General features: G+C 45.5%; 1 protein-coding gene across 2 annotated transcripts; it reads left to right on the top strand.

Moving 5' to 3' along the window:
* Positions 1-16,895: 16,895 nt before the first annotated feature.
* On the top strand, positions 16,896-21,164 carry HEBP1 (heme binding protein 1). Of its 2 annotated transcripts, none has more exons than XM_040595733.1 (4): positions 16,896-17,303; positions 17,573-17,711; positions 19,244-19,424; positions 20,905-21,164. In XM_040595733.1, exons 1-4 carry the CDS (start codon positions 16,911-16,913, stop codon positions 21,074-21,076), a joined length of 885 nt encoding a protein of 294 aa, XP_040451667.1. In that variant the 5' UTR covers positions 16,896-16,910; the 3' UTR covers positions 21,077-21,164. The 2 variants fall into 2 exon arrangements, with proteins under 2 accessions (XP_040451667.1, XP_040451665.1); XM_040595731.1 differs by having other exon boundaries at positions 17,259-17,408.
* Positions 21,165-21,974: the final 810 nt, after the last annotated feature.

Consider the following 21,974-nt stretch of genomic DNA (forward strand, 5'->3'; position numbering starts at 1 on the left):
ACTTTTCTGCCCAGGTTGGTCCTGAAACCCTTTTAAATAACGGTAAAGAAGGAGCAGAAGAGAGACACCAAGCGGTCTGGTTGGTGAATGTGAACAGCAAAGATAGTAGTTCTGATCCAAACCCTTTTGGTACCAGAGGGATTTTTTCCATTGATGTCATCAGGCTTCAGATCAGGACCTTCCTGAGAGCACAGCACTTGCGGGGGCAGTCCCAGGCAGCAAACACTGGAGAAGCCATCAGAGTCATTACTTTTCTCTCCTTTCCAGGTCTTTCTGAATACAGAATCCTTCTGCTCCATATGCCATTTCCTCTCTTCCACTTTTTTTTTAGATCTAAGAGTAGTGATGATCCTGTATCTATGTAAATATTTACAGGAGAGATCCTGGATCCTTTTCAAGTCTCAGCAAAGCCTGTGATACAGAGGGACAAGAGCTGTCCAGCAGAGCAGCTCTTTCTAAGAAAATGCTTCTGGTACCAATTAGAGCTGAGTGCAAGGGTACCAGAGAAAACAGCCAGAAGCAGGAAACTGGAAAATCTGATGTCATCAGTTTTGATCTTCTAACATCTGGCGCACACACATACACCGCAAGAGCCCATAGTTTACAATGCTTGTATGTTGCAGTACAGCATAGCCCACTGTTAATTTCATGCATCCCCACATAAATGGCTTGTTCCCCAAGCCCTGAGATCTCTGAGAGGCTAATGAATAGCAAGGAGAAGTGATTTGTGGTGAAAACTTTTGAGGAACATATGAGTAAGCAGAGTGTTGAGAGGGTGTTACTCATGCAAAGCATGAGTAATGAAGTTTTCCTTCTTTACATTGTGAATGTAAGCTGATTTGCATATAAATTGGACCTGTCAAGTGTACTAATATCAATCAAAAAGCTGTGAAAAAAACCCTGAAGTTGCAAATAAATCATGCATTTATGTGAATGTTGCTTTTAATTTTATTTATTTTTTTCCAAAGCACTTTGAAAAAGCCAGATGCTGAAAAATGAGATACTTGGGGTTAAGCCTGAAAGTCTGAGAGCCTTGGGTTGGCAATGTGGTCATTTAGAACAATGTTACAAGCCAAATAGCATGAAAATACGCAGCCACCAGCCGCTCATCAGTGTAAGCCTGTACAAGCCCTCTCTGCCCACACTGGCACCTGCTGTCCTGTGTAGGATGAAGACCCTAACAGAGGTAAATTTGCTCTGCCCTGCTGGATGCCTGATTTCTGACATGACCCTTGCCCTTTAAAATGCCAGTGTGTTGGAGGTGCTGTACAGGTACACAATACTCACCTGACCTACACAAATTGTAGTGATATCCAGGTTCCACCTAACAGGACTAGTGCAGAAGACTTTGCACTTGGCTCAAAAATGGTGGGACACAGCATAAGGAAATCTTTTCAATGTCACCTCTTTCGGTAGTTTCTCACTGTCTCTTCACACAAAAAGAGAGGGGTCATGTCCTTGAACAGCATCAGGAACACAATATGTGGGGACAGCTGCCTTGACCAGAAATCCCAGAAAACACACTCTAGCTCTGCACCCAGGTTGCAGCTATCTTCTTTTTTTTACCTCTTTTATTTTTGTTTGGGACAGGCTGTGTGTAACGCCCCTCCTTCCTTGCAATCAGTTTGTTCAGTTCTCTTCCGCTTTAGCCACTGGACCATGCCACACTGCCCCACAAGTGAAAAGTGCTGCCCTTTTTTTACCGTGATTCTCCTTGTACAGCTGCCAATCACTTAGTAAAGGATGGGGCTAATGCAAACAAATGAAGAAAGAAGTTTGTGCTGGGCTGCAGTGGGGCAGGGTTAACTGGTGAGGTCCCATACCCCACAGCCTTCCATCTTGCCTCCTTTCTGCCAGAAATTACAGCCTTTCCAGCCTTTCTGCACAAGAACTTCTGGAATGCTCCTTGATACTGAAAAGGCCCGCATTAAACACTGCTGTTGAAGGCCCTCAAGCTAGAGCAGGTAACTTGGGCAGAGCGGCACAATGGAGTGATTGCACAATGGAGTGATTGCACATGCAGTTCTGTCATAAGATCAGAGGGGCAATCATCTCCTGATGAGCTGCTGGGACAGGAGCTATTCTCAGCTGTCCCTTCCACCAGCTTTCTGGAGGGAAGAAATAACCTGCATCTTTGCAGTCCTATTGGTGCTAAGCTAAAGCATTCTTCTCATCCTAACCTTCTCCTTTGCATGGCTACATGGACAGTCTGGAGCTCCATCCTCTTTCCTCCTGTGCCTGGCTGAGTCCCTCCATGACAGAGGACTCACGCAGGAGCAAATACTGCAATAAATAGGAAATGCTTGTTCAAACGACAAAATCAAATGCAATCAAACGGTGAAGGCTAACAGAAAGAAACAATAAAAGCAAGTAAACCCAGAAAAAGTGTCAATAACATTTCGAGCAGGTGCAAAACACTCCCAAGTTCCTACAGCAGGTGCACTTCAGGCAATTTTAAGGAGTGCAGATGATTGTAGAGTTTCTAATGAACCCAGGAAGTAAAACCAATGCCAGCCCTGTGTTCACCTCAGCATGAGAGGAGGCCAAAAGATGGTCAGAGCTGTGCAAATGTCTCATCTGTGCAGTGTACCCATGTGCTGTCACAGGGGCAGGCACAGGCTGTTAGTTGAGAGAGCTACTGTGGGAGTCTGCCCCAACCAAACTTCTGATGGGTCCATATCTAGAGACTTTTCCAGTCTCAGTGTTGTTCTGCCAATGCTGGGAGTCCTGTGACTGACAGCCTGGAGAGAAGTGCCCATTGATGTGTGAACTGGAGAAGCGGCAAATTAAGAAAAGGAGAGGGTAGATACTAAGGGGATATGTTATGCACAAGGGGAGGCAGCATCTGTTGCAAGATTCTGCAAACTGCCCAGCACCAAGCATACATCTTGATGCACCCTTGGGAGTTACCCTCTTCCCTCTAACCAGTTGGGTCCACCACCACCAGATTGATGCATACTATGAAGTGCGGTGTAGGTTCTCAGCACCAGACCCATGTCCCCTGTCGTTCTTTTGGCTAGCTCTGACAGCCTTGCCTCCCTATATGAGCTCATTGTGATGCCATGGGTGGTCTGAGTCCTGTTTCAGGTCCCTGTGCCTGCAGCAGTGACATGAAGACATCCCAGATAGTCAAGGGAGGAAGCCTTATGCAGCGGAGACATTTTGCTCACTGATTTGTTGCAGTTCAAAGCAGGTATAAAACAGTACCAGGGGAAGACAGCAACACTTCACAGGTGCTCAGCACTTGCCTTGATCTGATGTGAGAGAGAAGTGGATGCAGCTGCATGGACAAGACCTCAATGCTCAGGGGTGGGAAGAAGAACAGGTACAGCAGTGTTGGAGGTGACCAGCCCCATTATCCAGTATGGGGAGAGAGGAGCTGCTTCAAGCAGGCTGCTTTCTGGCTTTTGTGCAGGGCTGAGGCAAACCAGAGTCCAGCAGTGGCTGGCTGGGGCAAAGATGGATGCTCCTAGAAATTGCACAGGAGCTTCTGCGGCACTTAAGAGAAATCCCTGGTGGCTCACATGTGGCTCCACCTCTGTAGCTGTTAACATCTTGGGGGATGTCAGGAATTCCTCTGACTCCCTCTCACTCAAGGCACCCAGTTTTAGCACTCAAGGGGTATTTTGTCTCAGTGTGTGCTTAGAAGTCAGGGCTGGACACAAGTGGCAGTGTTGGGGAGACCCTCACAGCTGCTGCTTCCCCACGTGGCCCAGGGGACAAGCACCCTGCAAGACACAGGAGGTTACGGAGAGGGTTTGAGCCCCTTTGCCCTCAGCTTGCTAAATCTGCGTCTTCCCAAAGGTTACCAAGCTGATCCAGGGTCTGGGGAAACGAGCACAAGCATTTCTGCAGATGTTCTTGCCAGGGAGATTTTGCTGTCTTGGAGTCCTTCTGCATCCTGAGAGACCCACAGACAGACATGCGCAATATCCTGTTTGCATATCACAAGCAAGCTTCATGCTGAGGCTACTCAAGTTTAGAAAACTAACTGCAAGCAGCAGTCCTCAGGCAGGAGAGCAGATTGAATACCCTGCAGTTGCTTACAATGCAGTCACAGAAATACAGCAACAACAAAAAGAGAGTTTCTTGTTAGTTGATTGTATTAAAGTTCCTGGGCTCTGCTTAGTGTGGTGCAGTGAAGGCACATGGGCACGGGGCATCCCTGCCTGAATGCAGCCACAGTGGTGACAGTGGGCTGGGCAGTGCTCATTTCGCATCACTGGGAATGTGAATGCTAACAGGCAGAAGACAAGGAAGGGAAGTGCTACAGATCCCTCCTGTCCTGTCTCCCCTACTAATCCCCCAGGAGATGCAGAGAATGGGGAATTTCTGTGATACACACTCCTGCTTGCTGAGAACTGTGCTGAGGTAGCACTCCACCAGCATGAGACCAGGACATTGGGCACACACTGTGGCCCTTCACCAGCACAGTTTGGATTTGGACCAGGCTTTTGGGAGTGTGTTGCCATGCCTGTGTGGGCTTCCCCATCAGGTCTGCTCAGCTGGTATCTCTGTGCCATGCCGTGGAGGGGCTCCTGCTCAAAGCGTTCCTCCATTCAGCATCCCCATCCCATGCTGACTGTCAGCAGTTTGTTTCCTCTTCGCAGGAAGCTGCAATGGCAGTGTAACAGGGCTGTTTGCAGTGTGCTGAATGGGGAACAGCTGGAGACGGATGATTGTTTGGGTTATTTGCCTGTTGCCTAGGTATTTTGTTTGCTTGTTTGAGCCCTAAGAAAATAGGTTTCCAGTTCCTCCGGAGGCTGTTCTGTGCTAAGCCCGTATATTGTGAGCTGCTTTTGAAAACTGGTGGTTTATAACTTTGCAAATGAGTGTCCTGCTGTTTCAGTGGTAAGGCTCTGTAAACAAGGCAGTCTTCTCAGAAATTTCCCTGCCACAGAGCCAGTGGGACTGGAGGAGCAAGAGCAGCCAAAACCACACACTCCTGGTGTCAGAGAAGCAGATACCCGAGTATGGTCCCAGCTGGACCTCTCTCTGGAGTGGATTTAAGTGGCTGACTAAATGATAGTGCTGGCTGATGTTTATGGACTGTCCTTAGAAGGATGCCACTCAGCTTTCCTTCTGATCAACTCCTCACCTGGTGTAAACCAGCAGCACTCTGTTGCAATCATAATACTGCGATTTTAACAACTGCTCTGTGTGTAACACTTGCACATATCCTCTGGCTCCTTACTTCTGGGTGTTTGCTTTTATTCTGAGTGGCTGGACAGTCCTCCACCCTGTGAGAAAGCATCTTTTTTCTTGCTGCTGAGTGCAGACATTTTGGCTGTGGAAAATGGAGTTAAATAAGAATAGGCTGCTCAGGAAACAGAGAGTGCATTGTTGCCAGCTGATACTGGAGAAGTAATATCAGGAAGAATGCAGATTTGGCCAAGGCACTTGCAAACAGTGCCATGGTCTAGTCATGAGCCTGGGTGTACAGCAATTGTGCAGCTTTGGGCTGTGGTGGCTGCACATCCTCTAAAATCACAGGAAAATGTCAGCCTGACATGGACATGGGATCAGAGTCGGGGGTCCACCTCCCGCTTCACAAAAATCATCACTCTAACACCTTGTGTTCCTTCGGAAATCTATTTATCGAGTGCTGATGGGACATGAGCCTGTTTGATTTGGCAGGCATGGACCTGGGGGAGGGGTCAGTGGGGAAAAAAATAACAACACTGCAGCCGATTCATCCCTCCTTGTTTATTCCACCAGAAATAGATTTGGCAGAGTGCATCAAGAATGAACTAATCAGCAGGGAATTAATTGGCATGTTTGTTAAAAGGAAGGAACAAATGCCGTGAACAAATTAATGGCTGGATGGCCATAGGGTTCAAGCAGCCAGAGAGAAGTGCTGCATAGTGGAAACTGTGACTAGTTAAGAGAAGTCATACAGCTGTGCCGGAGAGCCAGCAGTTGAGAGCTGCCCAAAAGAACCGAGGGCAAAGATATACGGGTGTCTTTGCAAATGGAGCTGCTTCTGAGAGGGGCTCCATCACCCAGTCTTTCCTTCCCGTAAGGCTCCCATGTGTGGGGGGAGATGGCTAGTTTGCAGGAGTGGGAGGGAGGGGTAGGAGAGGTACAGCTGGAGGAGGCTCCATGGAAAGACTGTGGAAATGCGGAAAGCGGGGAAATGAAGAGGGACACGTCACTCATTGCAAGCTGAAATGCAGAGGGGGTGGCGAGGAGAAGAGGAGCTGGGAGGCAGAGATTTGGAAGCCTCGTCACAGAAGGACTGGCCTCAAGAGCACAGGTAATGTTTGTACGCAATTCTCTGCCTTCTTTCCAGGAATGTTTTGTTTCTTCCTCTGGAGTAGACACATCCATGCACCTCAGAAAGAGCTTGTTGGGTTGACAGACTCTAAAGGCACCTGTGAGAAGAGCCAGGAGAGGAGGGAACATGTGCAAACTGGCATGGACTTGGAGGCTGGAGGGTTGCTACCTACACTTCCAGAGAACAGGGGTGTGCAGAGTGAAAGAAGGAAGGAGAAAGGAAGAGTGAGTAAATCCTTGGGGACAGCCAGACAGGCAGGCATGGAGAGTGTAAGATTTGTGGGTGCCTATTTAGGGAGAGAGAGGAAACTCCTTAAGAGTAAGCCCCAAGCTCTATATGAGAGAGATGGAAATAAGACATACCCTGAAAAAGCAGGTACACCTGGAGAAGAGGCAAAAGGTGTATATTACCTTTTCAAAACCAACAGTACTTTACTAATGTTATGATTTGCAATAGATGTGTGCTTTGCATGTGGATGGTGGGTTTTTTTCCCCTTCTTTAGCATCAATATGCCTGCCTGCTGGCAACAGCATCACCCTAGCTGTCCATCACTGAGGCTGTCGATCAGATCCCTTTGTTTAGCAGGATGGTCAGGCTATTTGAGGGATTCAGGTGCACTTTGCTTTCACACAACGTCCAGGTAGAAAATGATCAGTGTAACTTTTAATTATATGCAAAAGCACTATTTAACTCAAGTACATTGCTAAACTTGAAAAAGTCAAGATATTTTTATTACTACCTAACCCAAAGCTGGGTGTGCACATGTACCAACATACAGCATTATACCCACACATATATAAACTCAAGAATAATACGTTACAATGGATTTTTAACAAGGTCTTTTGAAACTGGTGGTATTCTAGCTGTACCACTGTGGCAGGGTTAATATTGTAGGATCCATTTTTTTAATTGCTTTTGGCATTTTTCTTGATCTTTTCACCATTACATAATACTACAAGCATATGCTAATGTTTATAATACCCTGATTTTTTTCCCTTGGAAAGCTATCAAATACCATCCGCTTTGCAAGTAGAGCTTGCAAATTCTTTGATCGTTCTGGACTCGCAGTCTTGGCAGCTTTCTCCTGTAAAAGCTCAGTCTTTTCAGGATCCCAGCCTGGCTGAACTGGCATTAACTGCGAAATTGTGTGCAGCTACTCTGTGTTTTTTTAATGTGAAACTGTTTGGTTTATAGCACCTAAAGCTTCCTTGACTTTATACATAAAACAGAACATTTTAGTTGGGTGTGTGTAAGTAATATAACCTTAAAATGCTCTTAAAATATTGCATATGGAAATAAAGATAGAGAAATTCCAACAGCCTGCAAAAGTACCTTTATTATCTGTTGGGATCCTTTACAACATTGAAAATCTTAGACATACTATGACGTTTAAATATACATTACCATTGGAGAGCAACATTTTATGTATTCATGATTTACCTGAGATCAAACTCCCTGATTCATTTAAAAGCATGTTTTACTTCTCTGCAAATAACCCAAACCCTAGTATCACTCTTCAGCTTTAGTTTGAAAGTAGCTCGAAAGGAACTTGGGGAAACTATGAGAGGAGAACAGGTCTCAACAGAAAACCACAGTGGCAAAGTCCAATATTGCAGCAAAAACATCCTTCTTTTTAGGTATCGCTAAAGTGATTGCTAACTCTAATAAACAAAATCCTCCTCTCAAAGCAAACATGGCCTTGAGCTAACACACCAGGATGCTCATGCATGTCATCAGGAGAGTGTACGTGTTTAGAGCAGACGTAAGTGCAGGGAAAAGTTTCAAGCCATCTTGATAAACAAGGGGCAAGCAAGCTCTGAATCGTAATGCAGCAACTTACGTCTGGAATAGGAACAGTGTGTTCTTCTCAGCTTCAGGGAAGAGACAACTCTCTGAAATGAAGCTGTGTTTGGCACTGGGAGAGGATAACCCCCTTATCCTAGTAGGCAGCACAACCCATGAGCAGTAGTGACATTCAGTCACCACACGACCTCAGTATGTCAGTCTGGGGGAGGCACCAGTGAAAACTCAGTGCTCTGTTGTCATTCCCTGCTGTGTGTAAGGAGGGATGAGCACTGGAAATGGAGTATACTGGAGCAGCAAGAAACAGAAAGGGTCAACAGGAGAGAGACAGAGATGGGAGATCAAATCCTGGCAGTGTTTCTTTGCTTTGGGGCAGGGATTCAGGCTTGGGTGGCACAACTGCTGATATTGCAAGACTATGCTTGGGGTATTGAGGGAGCAGAGCTCTTTTAGCATGTCAGAGTGAGGAACTGAGAGGTTAAAAGGGGGGCGGGTGTGTGTGTGTAATAATGAGTTGAATATGTCTGTCTTCATTGCTTGCAGACGAAAGGACTTTCTGGTGAATTACTAAGCCTGCCTTGCTCTAAAGGCAGAACATGATGCAATTTTCTGACAGAAAGCATGCCATATTATTGTAATTAATAGTAAAAATAACAAAGCTACTATGTTGTTATTGTTATTCTCTGAATTTAGCAAAGAGCTTTCATCCAAGGATGTGAGAGTTTTCCCTGCCTTTCAATTCATGTTCTACCCTGACAGTACGTTCCAGTGCAACAGTGCAATGGATCCAAAGACATATTTGCAATGGGTTTGGGATCTGGTTCCTATTCCAAATGACCCTGCAGATGTTTTCTGCTAGAAACCTTGTTATTGAACATCCATTTGTCTTGTACAATTCCACCAAAGAGAGAGAGGATTGCTCAATTTCTGTGTGTCTGAGATATGAGAATCTATTTCAAAGATGATTATAACCTGATGTTTACTATGATAATACATTATGGTAGGCCCTCAGGAATGCAGGAAGCAAAGATACAAAGAAAATTATCTGTGAGGCATCCTGCAAATAAAACATGTGGGTCTTGTGTTTCATTTGGATGCCTGATGTTTTAAAAAGTTTGAGATCAAGAAGGGTGCATTTTTAGTGTCAGACGTAGGTGGAATTTATTTCTTTTAACAAATACAGAAAAATCAAAGTATCCCAGCCCTGGGGTGTTGAAACAGGTGGGAGATGGAAAGGGTAAGGAATGTACAATCTCTACAAGAAGTTTTAAAATGAGCTGGGAAGACACGCTACCTCCTTGATGCTGGCAGCATTTTCAAATCATTTGCAATTAGAGATGCTGGCATCTGGTAAGTCCTTTCCCATCAGGAAAGATTAAAAAGGCATGTGCAGTGCATACTCATCAAAAGACAGAGAAAAAAAGGGGTCTAAGGTCTGGAGCACTTATCTGGAAAAACAGGGAGGCAGAGGAGCTGTGGTGTCAATGCAAATAGTTTCAAGAAGGTCTATGAAGACCTTTTCATTACATGCCTTGGTGATACCATCAAACCTTAGAGATCTTCATTTTGGCAGCTTTGAGTTGCAGGGAAGAAGAGGTGTATGTATGTGTGAAATAGGAAGAAGGTAATTTATTTTTTCCTTTAAATGAATACTCCAATTAAAAGAAGAATACTGAGTACAAAATACATCTTGACAGGTGGAAAGTAATATTTTTAAAGTAGCATCACATTTTCCATCAGTATGACTACATTCATACCACTGTTTAAAATAGATGGAAAAATAAATATAGTTGCAATTAAAATACACTAGTGATTGAATGTAAGAAAGGCACAAATTAAAAGGATTTAATTATGTACTGCTTTGTCTGCTACAGCTCCTAGTAGGTTTTGAGGTGGCTGAATTCTTCCCAGATGGTTAGGAAATGAGGGTTATATGATATTTGAAAAGAAATCTAATGTCCTCTTATTTTGCAGTGAGGTCTTAGACTTTTGATGCATGTACCTGAACAGGGGAATAATTTGGATATTCTGAATGTGCCTACTTCTCACATGAGCCCCTCCATCACTGTGACTACGGATAACTGAAATCATCACTAAACCATATGAACTTGGCAATGCATTTTTTTGTTTGCTGTGTGCAATATGTGTGTAATTGATATTTCCATCCAGTTTCTACCAGAACAGCTGTGCATTACATTTAATAAAAATAAAACTACTAGATTCAACACTGAGGGACTACTCTAATTAAAAAAGAATAACAAATTAGCATGAGTAAGCTGTGGACAGACTGATCTGTCCTGTTACATTTAGAGATGGTACTTGTCCAGGAGGGCCTGTAGGTTAGGGTTGACTTCCATTGGCTTGGGAATAATGGTAAACTTGAAAGAAGACAAGAAGCTTAGGCAATGACCTCCTGACACCAGGTATAGACAGTACATGAGGAATGGGGTTGCGTTTGAGGCTTCATCACTGGGCAGCATCTCAGTTATTGCCAGCCATTAGTGGATCAGATGAAAAAGAACAAATTTTTATTCTGGCCTCTATTAAATCCTTGACAAATTGCTTCACTGGCTTGTACCTTGCTTTCCCTAATTGCGAAGTGGGGAGACAGCTATTTCCATACCTTGTCATACCTCCTTCTGACACGGATAGAACATTTATAGCTATAAGGTGCTATCCCAACGTGGCTACATATGAAGCAAAGCTACTTACCTAGCTGCTTCCAGTTGATGAAGCATCTCTGTAGCACTTAATGGCTTGAAAAAAAAGTAAGGAGGTTTGTACTTGCGGAAAAGAGAAGTCCTTGTGCTTCTGTAAAAGCTAGGCTGAGCAACTTGAACATTTTAAAGAAATACATAATCAGACAGAAATTTGATATTTGGGTGACAGGTGGGAGGTAGAGAAAGAGAGGGAAGAGAGAAATAAAGCAGCAAGTTTTTTTGTTTCCACAGAGCAGGGGGAAGTCAAGATCCTGTGAACAGACATCATGGTTACTCTTCCTCTTTTCCTCTTCTTCATCCTTTTGCCCTGCAGTGAATCCCAGAAGGATTTTCTGGACCAGCATCAGAAATGGAACTACAGAGAAGGCGGTAAGAGGTGGCGGTGGTGGGTCAGCCTGGGAGTCATTCAGTATCTCAGAGCTGAAGATTCACCTATTTTGCCCTTGGAGTGAGGCACACAGTGCTCATTCATGAGTGCTCTTTCTTGATTCCTCAGTATCTGCTGAGGTTTCTGGAGAGAAAAATGTTTTTTAAAATAATCAGCTGGGATATCCAGTGACAGCAGAAAACTTGGGCACCTGGATGCAGAGAATTGCATTATGAGAGAGAGTTACTTGCTTTTTAATTTAAATCCTCTATGTTTAATATTTGGCATTTCATTGCAACTCAGTTCAAGTGATGGGGAATGAAATCTAACTCAAACCACTGGCTCATGTTTTCTTGTTCTGTCACATTTATTTTCCTCTCTTCCACGGACATCCTGCTAACCTAGCTGACCACGTCAACATAGAAGGCATTGACAGCATTACTCAAACCCTTGAGAAATGGGGAAACAGCATCTTCTGGCAAATGAGGCACACTCTGCTGAACAACCCAAACACTTTACTGCCTGAGTTCTCCAGGTAATTCCCTTCATCTGGAGGTGGGATTTGGTCCTCTCCTGGGTGTCCCTCCTTGAGCAGGATTCATCTTCATTAAGATGATCTTTCATATTGCTCAGTTGTGGGGGATGAATCCCACTGTCTTGGTATCTGTTGTGCTAACAGCTCTGATTACTCTAGTAAACTGAGTATTCTGCTGACTACTGCAAAACATTCTCAGTTGCTATGACTGTATTGTAAGAATTATCCTTAAGACAATGTAGGCTGTCCTTGGCACCTCACTCCTGTGAGAACAGGGTGGAAAAATGAATTGTGCAACAATTCCACACATGGACTTGGCTGCAGGGCAGGGAGAAGCAGCTGATTTGGCCTGTGATGTTTTATATTTCAGTCACTAACACCCAGATCTGAGAAAGTTATTCACTAGTCCATGTCATCATAATTCCCAATTTGCTTTTGCAGAAAAACGATTGAGCACACTCATAAAATTTGCTTCAATCGCATATTTCCAGAAACAGAGTGGGAAAATCAATGAAAAAGAGAGAAGGGAATATTGGGAATTACTAGAAACTTAGTATCGCTTAAATCAGAATTGTTCATAAAGTGAGTTGTCCTCTTCCATAACTCAGCTTTCTCTTTAGGATAAAGGAAAAAAAAATAAATATTCTGTCCGCAACTGCTATGCATCGAACCAGTTGAAGAGGAAAGGCTAGAAAAATAAAATGGCACTAGTCAGAAGGCCACACATATCTGTACAAATTAGGGTTTCAGGTGGATATAGTTGATAGATCATATGTTGGCCTTTGGCATCAAGTGGATTTCTCCCTAGCTGGATGGTGGCTGTTGTTATTAACACAGAATTCATCACAACTTCCACACTGCCAGTGCTGGAATTCATTAATGCCTAAGAATATCAGGGCTGATATTAAGTCACTGATTTGGAAAGCTCTAACTTTAGTCCAGGGAGATGTAATGAGACTATTCAGCCGTATTTCCTGCATAGGGCTTTGAATTAAGAGGTTGCTGGCAAGGACACAGGCTGGTCCATTGGAAATGCTGAGGAATGACAGTAATCTATGGGAATCAGTGGCCGAGCCTCCATGTCTGCTCCTGGTTAACAACAAGGCTAATTAATACTAATTAATATCAGGTGATATTAGAATGAGCCTCAGAGCTCCATAACACCTAAAGGGAGACTGAGAGAAAGCCCTCCAAGGGAATGGACAAGGTTACCTCCAAGCCCACCAGTGCATCAGTGCAGCCCTCACCTTACCAAATCCTGATGGAAAATCTGGCTCTGCCCCAGGCTGGAGTGACCCAGGGGCTGTGTAATCACAGCTGCAAAATGTCACGCAGTGGCCTGCCCTGCACTGGGAAGTCCTCACAGGCGATCCCGCACATTGCTGCTCTCTTCTTCTCTACCCCTGCTTGTCCCAGCCAAGCAGGATATGGTCTTCATCTCCCCCTTAAAGCAGGAGTGCTTCTGGAAGCTCATAAACCAGCTGTCATCTAGCACCAAGCCAGCTGTGCTTTGGTGGCAATGGAAAGACCAAGTCACCCATGCTGGTTCTGAAACTTGTGGTTTCCTGGGTTCAAATGGGGATATCTCTGATGAACTCCCGCCACCCTAGGGGAAAGGTGGCTTTGGAAGCATCTTTTAATGGTTGCTTACAACTTTTTCATCATGAAGGGCCCTTACCCACCAAGAAACACAAGGCCATGGTAAATTATTTTGCATGCTCAGGAACACTCCCCACACTGAGTTATTCTCCTGTATTACTCTCTCTGTAGTCTTCGCCCTATCTCTGCGGCTGTGGACAATCTTGTGAGGGAAGTCCAGTCAATAAAGAAAAGGCTAGAAGAACTGAATGAACGCCTCAGTGTCATCAACAAAAAAGTCCTTCCCATTCGACTGAACACTCTGCAGAGCCAGAGGCGTGGAAATACTCAGCTGCGGAGACTTCCGATGCATAGGAGAAGGTTGTATACTCACAGGAGACCTCAGAGGAGTTAATTCTTTACCAGAAAGAAAAGGAAATCTTTTTTATCTGCTTAAGCCTTTCTCAATGCAATGCTGCTAGACACTGAAGTAAAGCACATGCAAGACAGCTTTACTAAGGAGACCAGAACGCTTGCATTTTGTGGCTGCCTTTCAAACCTGGGTCAGTAGGTGAAATCTGACCCTGTTCTTCAATGATGGCTGTTTTGTGTCCCAAGCAAAATGAGTTGACAAGCTCAGTCTACTTGAGTGTGAATACCTTTAGGCTATACAGCCATTCTTTCTGCTTACCAGAAGAAGTTCTTTCTATAAAGATCAGATGAATTTCTCTCTCTGTTCTATTTTTACTGCATTCCATCTGAAACAGCTAGGGAATTTGATTTTCAAAAGTGCTGAATGCCTGATGAATGTAGAAAGATGGCACTTCGGCTGGGCAGGGAGGATGAAGAGGAAGCTATGTTTTAAAATACAGTCTTAACTATTCTCCATCAGTGCTAAGGGTGCCCCATTCACATGTTCAAGGGGTCGGTAGGGTTGGATAACATTGGTCTGTGCATCATGTTTAAAGACTGAAGATGTGTCATATTCTAGCAACCAAATTTGAACATCCACCTTCTGCAAAGAGGTTTTTTTAGCTACCTGGAACTGGGCACTCAGAACCTTGTTATTCAGCTGATATGTTCAGAATTTCCAGCACTGTGAAAGACATTGCATTGACTTCTGCCAAGACCTTTGGAAACCAGGGGATGTTTTTTTCAGAACTATTTAGATACCTAATGGCATAGGTGGGTGTTTAGAAGAATTTTCCAGAATAGCTTAAGAGACAGTTCAGTTCCCAAAATCACAGATGATAATTCAATTGATGTCTAATTCACAGAATATCTTCTGCACATGCAAGCACTGACCTCCAGACATTCCCCAACATCCTTTAGCACAATTAAGATCTGTAGAAAAAGAACAACTACACACCCCAAGGACTTTTGTGCCTCAGGGAGCACCCAGAATACCCTGCCTTCAGCTTGTCTTTGCCTGTGGTTTCCTGGCAATAAAACTTGTGGTAAAAAAGCAGTGCAGAAATCAAATTATGCACTGAACAGAGGATAGAGTGGGCTTGCCCTTCAGGTCTCTAAAGGTAAATCCAATTCAGAGATTCCTATCCAGTGTTGCAGCCAACTGCACACCTGAAATCTGTTGAAACATAAGCAGGAGAGTCAGAGAGGAAAATAAACTATTTTTTTAAAGGTCTGGATGAAGCAATTTATAAGAACAAAAGTAAAGAATAGATTATGTCTAAATGGTTATGGGGGAAGCTGGCATGACAGTTGTTTTGAAAACACCCTCCAGTTACAAACAGGGAGGATGCAGACTAGCTATTTAAGGATTCTCAAGGCCTGAGTTTATGGAAAGAAGTTCAGTGACACTACAAGAACCTCCAGAGAGAAAGGGGAAGAACCAGTTTGATATGAAATCTTTCAGAATGAACCAGAAGAAGTAACACAGCCAGAATTTTGGCTGTGACCTGGGAGTTGAGTAGGAGAGGTATGAGTAGTGTATGAGACAATTTGATAAATATTTCCCAGATGTAAATTCTCTGAGTTCAGGTTTTCAGAAAATAACAAAATTCTAACTTGGAAGGTGTCTCATTGGTTTTGCTTGGGAATTTGAAATCCTGCTTATGTAGACAAGGGAAAAATCAAGCCTGTGAAAAGGCTGATAAAAAGATACAGTTGTGCCTTTGGTAAAGTTGTCATCATAATTTCGCAGGAAATGTAGACTATTTTGATCCCAGAATATATTTACCTAAATGACAAGGAATAACAGGAGAGAAAGGCTCCCTCCTCCTTGTTATTCTGCATTCAGAGCTACTAGGCTGTGCTATAGCATCAGCTGCGTGCTTGCACAAAGTGCTGGCCCCTCCGGGGGATGCTTTACACACTTTGCTTGGGGCTGTCAGGACTGCTGATCTGTTTGGTGTATCTGGAGGAAGAATACAACATAAATGTCAGCTTTCACGTTCATATTTTAGACATGAGCATTTTATCAGGCAACATGAAGCTGTATAAAATCAACTGAGGACTACTTGAAACAGAAAGATGAGACTTCCCTCAGTCCTTCAGTCCCAGATGGCTGGAGGTGGCAGGCCAGACTAGATCACTGCATACTTTCACTTTTTACTTAGAAGTCCACCACCAGCTTTGACCAGAGACAGAGAACCAGGCAAGATGGACCTCTGGTCTGACCCCAGTCCATGTATTCCTACACTGATATGTGCCAGTTGGTATTTTAGGCAAAACTCCTCAGCTCAATGGAGAAACTCACGATTTGTTTTAAAACAGAACAAATAAGCTGCAGCATGCAATGTATATTACAATTTTGCAATTTCTTGCATAATGGTGAATAAAAAAAATAATATAAATAGTTAATAAATGACTAGGTCTGTGCCCTTGTCCCCCCGATAGCTGCCCATCATTCACTCTGTGAAAGTCCAAGTCAGGCTGCAGCCCTGCTCCCTGATCTGAGCATGGCCTGTTTGATCAGATGATTGTGGCCAGCTGCTTTAACTTCTTCGCCTTTGCATGATCCTCTCTCTCTAGATGGAAATGCTTTAATTTTACATTTCTTTTATTTTCTTTTTTTTTTTTCTCTTTAAAAGCATAGGAAAGTTATGCATCAGCCTGCTTCTGTGCCACTCACCTTCCATCTGAGGAGGCAGGAGTCCAGCTGAGCAAGCACCTTGAGGTGCTTCTGCCTCATGTGCCTGGGGAGACTGCTCTGATCCATGGCTGCCCCAGGGACTGGTGTTTGATTCCTACCTCTGCTGCCCTCTCCTTAAACGATCCTGGGCAAGGCACTTTCTCTAGCTGGCACTTGTCCTTTGACATGGCATATAGAACTAAACCCCATTTGTGATCATGAAGGATCTAAGTCCTCTATGTACACAAATATATCCAGCTACATAAGCCATTTAGGCCCCCTGTTGTGTTCATTTACATGTCTTTCTGGGAAGGGACCTGGCTAGAGTTTTAAATACAGTTGACTGGCTGGGCTGTGAACACACGCAGGGGTAAGCCAGGGGAGAGCAAATCCCATCGGTGGCTTCCAAGACCTACCCCTTACCTAAAGCTTATGACATCCAGAGAGACATGGACCACTGCCTGAAATCCACTGTCTTAAAAGACAGCTGTGATCCTTAATTCCGTTTATTAAAAAAACACCAGAGTCAACACCTTATGACTTTGCATTTTCAGGAGAGCTGTGCCCCTCCACGCTATACACCACATGCTCTTGCATTACTTCCCCCTCCTATTTTATTTCCTTCAGACTTCCTCTCTCCCCCAGATGAATACCACCTGCTTCCGCAGCTTATTACTCTTCACACATCTCAGTGTCCTCCGCTGCTTCACCCCCGCAGCTGCCGCCCTCCCGCTCCCGCCGCGGCCGCACCGAGCCCCGGCCGAGCCCCGCCGGCCCCGGCTGCCCCCGCCCCTCCGCCGCGGCGCAGGTGGCACTTGGGTGCCCCCTGGCGGCGGTGCGGTGCGCTGCAGGCGGCGGTGCCCTCCCCGGGCCCTCCCACCGAGCCGAGCGGGCCGAGACGGAGCGGGGCCGAGCCGAGCGCGGCTGAGGTGAGCGGGGCCGAGCCGATCGCGGCCATGCTGGGCATGATCAAGAACTCCTTGCTGAGCACGGTAGAGACGTGGCCCTACCGGGTGCTGAGCAAAGGGGAAAAGGTAGGTGGCGAGGTGGGCGGCCGGGCTCTGGTTCCCCGGGGGATTTCTGAGCCAGCCGGGCTGGATAACGCACTGCGAGGGAGAGCAGGTGTCCTGCGGGCAGCACTTGCCTCCCAGCCCGTCCGGGCAGCTGACAGCTTCTGCATCCCCATCTCCTTCCCCAGGAGCAGCTCAGCTACGAGGAGAGGGTGTGCGAGGGCGGGCGGTTTGCGGCCGTGGAGGTGGCAGGGAAGCCGTTCGACGAAGCCTCGAAGGAAGGGGTGCTCAAGATCCTCAAGTATGTCGGAGGAACCAACGAAAAGGGTGAGAGATGCTCTCCACCCCATGGGGCTTGGTGGACGTTTGTGGTTGACCACTACTTGCAGAGGCTTGGTGAAAACAGGGTGGATGGAGCTGATGGCACCACAGGCCTGCCTGGCTTGCAGCTCCCAACACTGGGGGTCTGTGATGGGGACAGACCCTCACAGGGAAAAATAGACTTGTCACAGGTTAAAGTGTGCTGAGCCAATTCATGCTATGATTCCACTCCTAACCGATCTCGCTTTCAGAGAAGGCTAAAATCTCAGAAGTGATTTGTTTCAGCAGGACTGAGTTACCTTGCAGCTGGGATAACGTGAGGACAGGCACACGTGTATCTATCACAGCTCCCAGTGTGAGCAGTAGCTGATGAAATCCAGGGTATCTGGGGCACTTCATTTCTGTGATGTACCCTTGTAGGCAGTGAAACAACTTTTATGTCTTTGATATTTTATCATATACTCTGGCTATTTTTATTTATGAAAAGGTAATGAACAATGAGCTTGCTTTTTAATGGTACTGTGTAATGTTGTATAACGGTGCTTCCAGGTGATTCTTATTCTCAGTTTGTGCATTGGTAATTATCTGCAGCAGGAGGAGAAGACCATAGAGCAGTTCCAAGGCATATACATTTTCTCACACACCTTTCTCAGGCGTCTGGTAGAGGGACTTGTATAGTCTGTATGGGAGTAGGAACAGGATGCAGAGAGAAATGGCATTTACAGCAGTGTGATTTAGAAAGGTGATGATCACTCTTGCTGTAGGAGAAAAGGGCGCCTTCTATAATGTGTGCCACAGAGGCAGGTATGGTGTCAAAGCAAAATAAATGAGGAAGACGTCTTGATCTCAGCTGGTTCTGTGGCTGCGTGATCCTGAGGTTTAGAGGTTCCTTACTACTGAAGGAAGAAGAGGGAAGAAAAAAGTTCTTCAGTGCCATGTGGAACCTTTCAGCAGTAACGAGCAGAAAAGCAACATGTTGCTTCTGGAGTGGTAGACAGCATGGACAGTCCTGCTGAAAGCCGTAACAACTCTGAGTTTCGAGGCACTGGAACTCGTAGGATGACTGGAAGCATTTGGAAGGGTTTAGGAGAAAGCTCCTGTCACCCAGACTTGTCCATGGGCTCACCACTAAATGCAGATGATAACAATTTAAATACTGATGTAGATTTACATGTGCCACTGACCTGCCCCAGAACTGTAGACCCTCTTGTGTTAGAGGTGATTTGTCAGAAGAACAGAGTGGCTTGGTGGCGTGAACTATATGGTTGACATCTACAAAAACAGGACCGTTAGTAAAATTCCATCCGGAGGTCACCTGGGGCCCTTGCCTCCCACGGTCCTCGTGTAGTCAGTGGAAATAGAAGTTTGGCCTGAGCAGAAGCCTAATGCTCCAGAGGACCCCGCTCTTGACTGACTGTACAAGCAGTTCACTGTGAGGAGTTTTCCTAAAATAAAATTAGATTTTGTGAATCCCCTGTTAATTCTGTGAGTTCCTAAGAGCCTTGACTTCTTTAGAAATGTCTGTGTATCTCTTTCAGGGATTGGCATGGGCATGACTGCTCCTGTCTCCATCACTGCTTTTCCTGCTGAAGACGGCTCCTTACAGCAGAAAGTGAAGGTCTCTCTGCGGATTCCAAGCCAGTTTCAAGCCAACCCGCCTCATCCCAGTGATGAAAGCATCAAGATTGAAGAGAGACAGGACATGACCATTTATTCCATGTAAGGAATGTATCTTAGGATTTCCAGTCCCAAGTGCTGAGGTCCTTACGCTCTGAAGAGCAGTGTTGGTTTTCCCAGGGGCCTTGCTGGACAAGGGGTGCATGTGGTAAAGGGAGATGGAGGGGTCTTTCTAGACTAAAGACAAGTGTTTGATGTTGTTTCTTATCATTGGTCATGCTGCACCGATTTGGAATGTGGATTTTTTTTCACCGGGAAAACAAGTGTGAAGGTTAGCCCTGAAAGGCTTCACCTGGGGAGGTGAAGAATGGGGGAGGGTGAATATGAAGGTATAGAGTCATTTCTAATCACTGAAAACTATTATTTTGCCCACTTCCTGGGATCAAGATTGTTCTTAATCATCAAGAATGTCCTTACGTGTGGTTTCCACCAAACTACAGGTGTCAGCTGAAGCCTCATTTAGATGGACTCAGCCAGAGTCCGTCATGGAAACTGGCAGCCATTGCATTGCTTCAAATCACCTTTGAATGGCTGTTGACTGACAACATGGATTCAAACTAGCATCACAATAGCAATAAGCTCTTCACCATGTATTTAACCCCTTGGATGTGCCCCTTCCTCCTTGCTTGTACTATTTTGGCTGACTCCAAACCAGGGGTCCTCAAACTACGGCCCGCAGGATGGATACGGCCCCCCAGGGTCCTCAATCTGGCCCCCGGTATTTACAGACCCCCCCCTGCCACCCCCCCACCCCCCACTGGGAGTTGGGGGGGGAAACCAAGCAGCCGCAGATGACTGCCTGCCACTGCATCCACGCCGGCCCCCTGGTTAAAAAGTTTGAGGACCCCTGGTCTAAACTGTCTGGCTCCCCCTTGCCTGTGACTGCTGCCTGGCCTTTACTGTGGGCATGGGCCACGTCTGCAAGAACAGGCTGGTTTGTCTCAAACCTTTCCCTGAAGCTGGGCAGTGAGGTGCAGGCTGATGTGGAAACAATTCATGTTGGTGGGAGGTCAACATAAACCAATTCCAGCCCACCGCTTTTAAATAGCATTGTGGGCTGTAATTGTGAACATCTTTGTTCCTACCTTCCCTTTTCCTTGGGCTAGCTAAAGTTTGGCTTCCCTTCGTGATCTGGCTTCCAGCAGATGGTTGTTCACACATCAGTGATCATGGTTGTTGACAGCATTCAGTGTAAGGACTGCAGGCTGAGCAGACTTGGAGATAACCTTGTTTTCTAAGAAACTGTTCTTCTGATATGGTGTGGATTCAAAGGGCAGGGCCATTCTACCGACTGATATACGTGGGTCTGCCAATGAATGACTGCATCCTGGCTGTGTAACCCTCGAAACCTTATCACAAAGTGTGCTGGTTCACAAAGAACCGCCTGCATGAGTATATGTTGGTGGGACCTGGACCAGAATGTGTGGCTAAATATATTGTGGCTATATATTGTTCTCCCTCTCTTCCTTTGCTGGCTTTGCCAAGATTGCTCAGCACCTCTCTGTGTTTGGTTTCTTTGCAGGCAGTTTGGTGGCTATGCCAAAGAGATGGATTATGTGAACTATGCTGCCAAGCTGAAGTCTGCTCTGGGGAGTGAAGTTGCATACCGCAAGGATTTCTATTTCTGCAATGGTTATGACCCCCCTATGAAGCCTTATGGGCGACGCAATGAGGTCTGGTTTGTGAAAGAATGAGCATCTGGCTCCCTGTGGTGCTGGCTTGCACTGATAGCCTCCCCACACTATGTTCCTGTCCTCTTCAAAATAAATTGATAATTTGGCAGAAGCAGAAAACCTATCGTTCCCTTCCTCCATACCTATGCCTTGGTCTTTTATGGACCAAACAGTTTAGAACACTGCAGACCTCCCCTGACGGTCCTGTTCCTTTGTTCTGGACCAGGTCCTTGGGTACACAGGCTCTTGTGATCTCTCCGTGGCTCGGTTTGCTTTTATCTACCTTGTGCTCCCAGAGCTCTATGCTGAGACAGCCAAAAGTACTTAATTATCAAGACTGGTGCCTGACAGGAGTCACGTCCAAGTGCTGGCTATTAGCCTCACCTGAGGCAGGCAGGGAAACATGATGAAAGTGCATACGGGGACTTTGTTATGTTCTTGAGCTTGCTGCAGCTGTAAAACGCTGCTTTTATCTGTGCCATTTCAAAAGCAGTCTAAAGGGACATGGGCCTTGCTCACAACACAGTGCAGTGAAAATAAGCATCCTTTTCATTTACGCATAGTGTGCAGGAGAGCAGTACTTCTGTTGTCTGACTAAGAAGTGTCATTTAGAGGAAGATCCAGGTTTCTGTTTGCAGCTATCCTTCTGTTTGAGTTGAGACATTTTGGAGTGTGTCATGTCCTGATCTCATCTAGCAGCTAGACAATGTGACTCAGAGATCCCAAGACCATTTCCTCACCGTCCTGTCACTTGTGTGTAACGTTTCTTTAAAACTAGCCTACGTAAGGGCCAAAGCTGCACTGTTGTGGTAGCCTAATTGAATTAGAAAAATACAGGCTGTGAAAAAAGCAGGTACCTATTACTTGTGCTCTGAGGGCGTGTCTGAGGAATGGTGAGCATCTAGTGGAACTTCTGTGG

The sequence above is a fragment of the Falco naumanni genome, chromosome 5 (assembly GCF_017639655.2).
Source record: "Falco naumanni isolate bFalNau1 chromosome 5, bFalNau1.pat, whole genome shotgun sequence".
NCBI lineage: Eukaryota > Metazoa > Chordata > Aves > Falconiformes > Falconidae > Falco > Falco naumanni.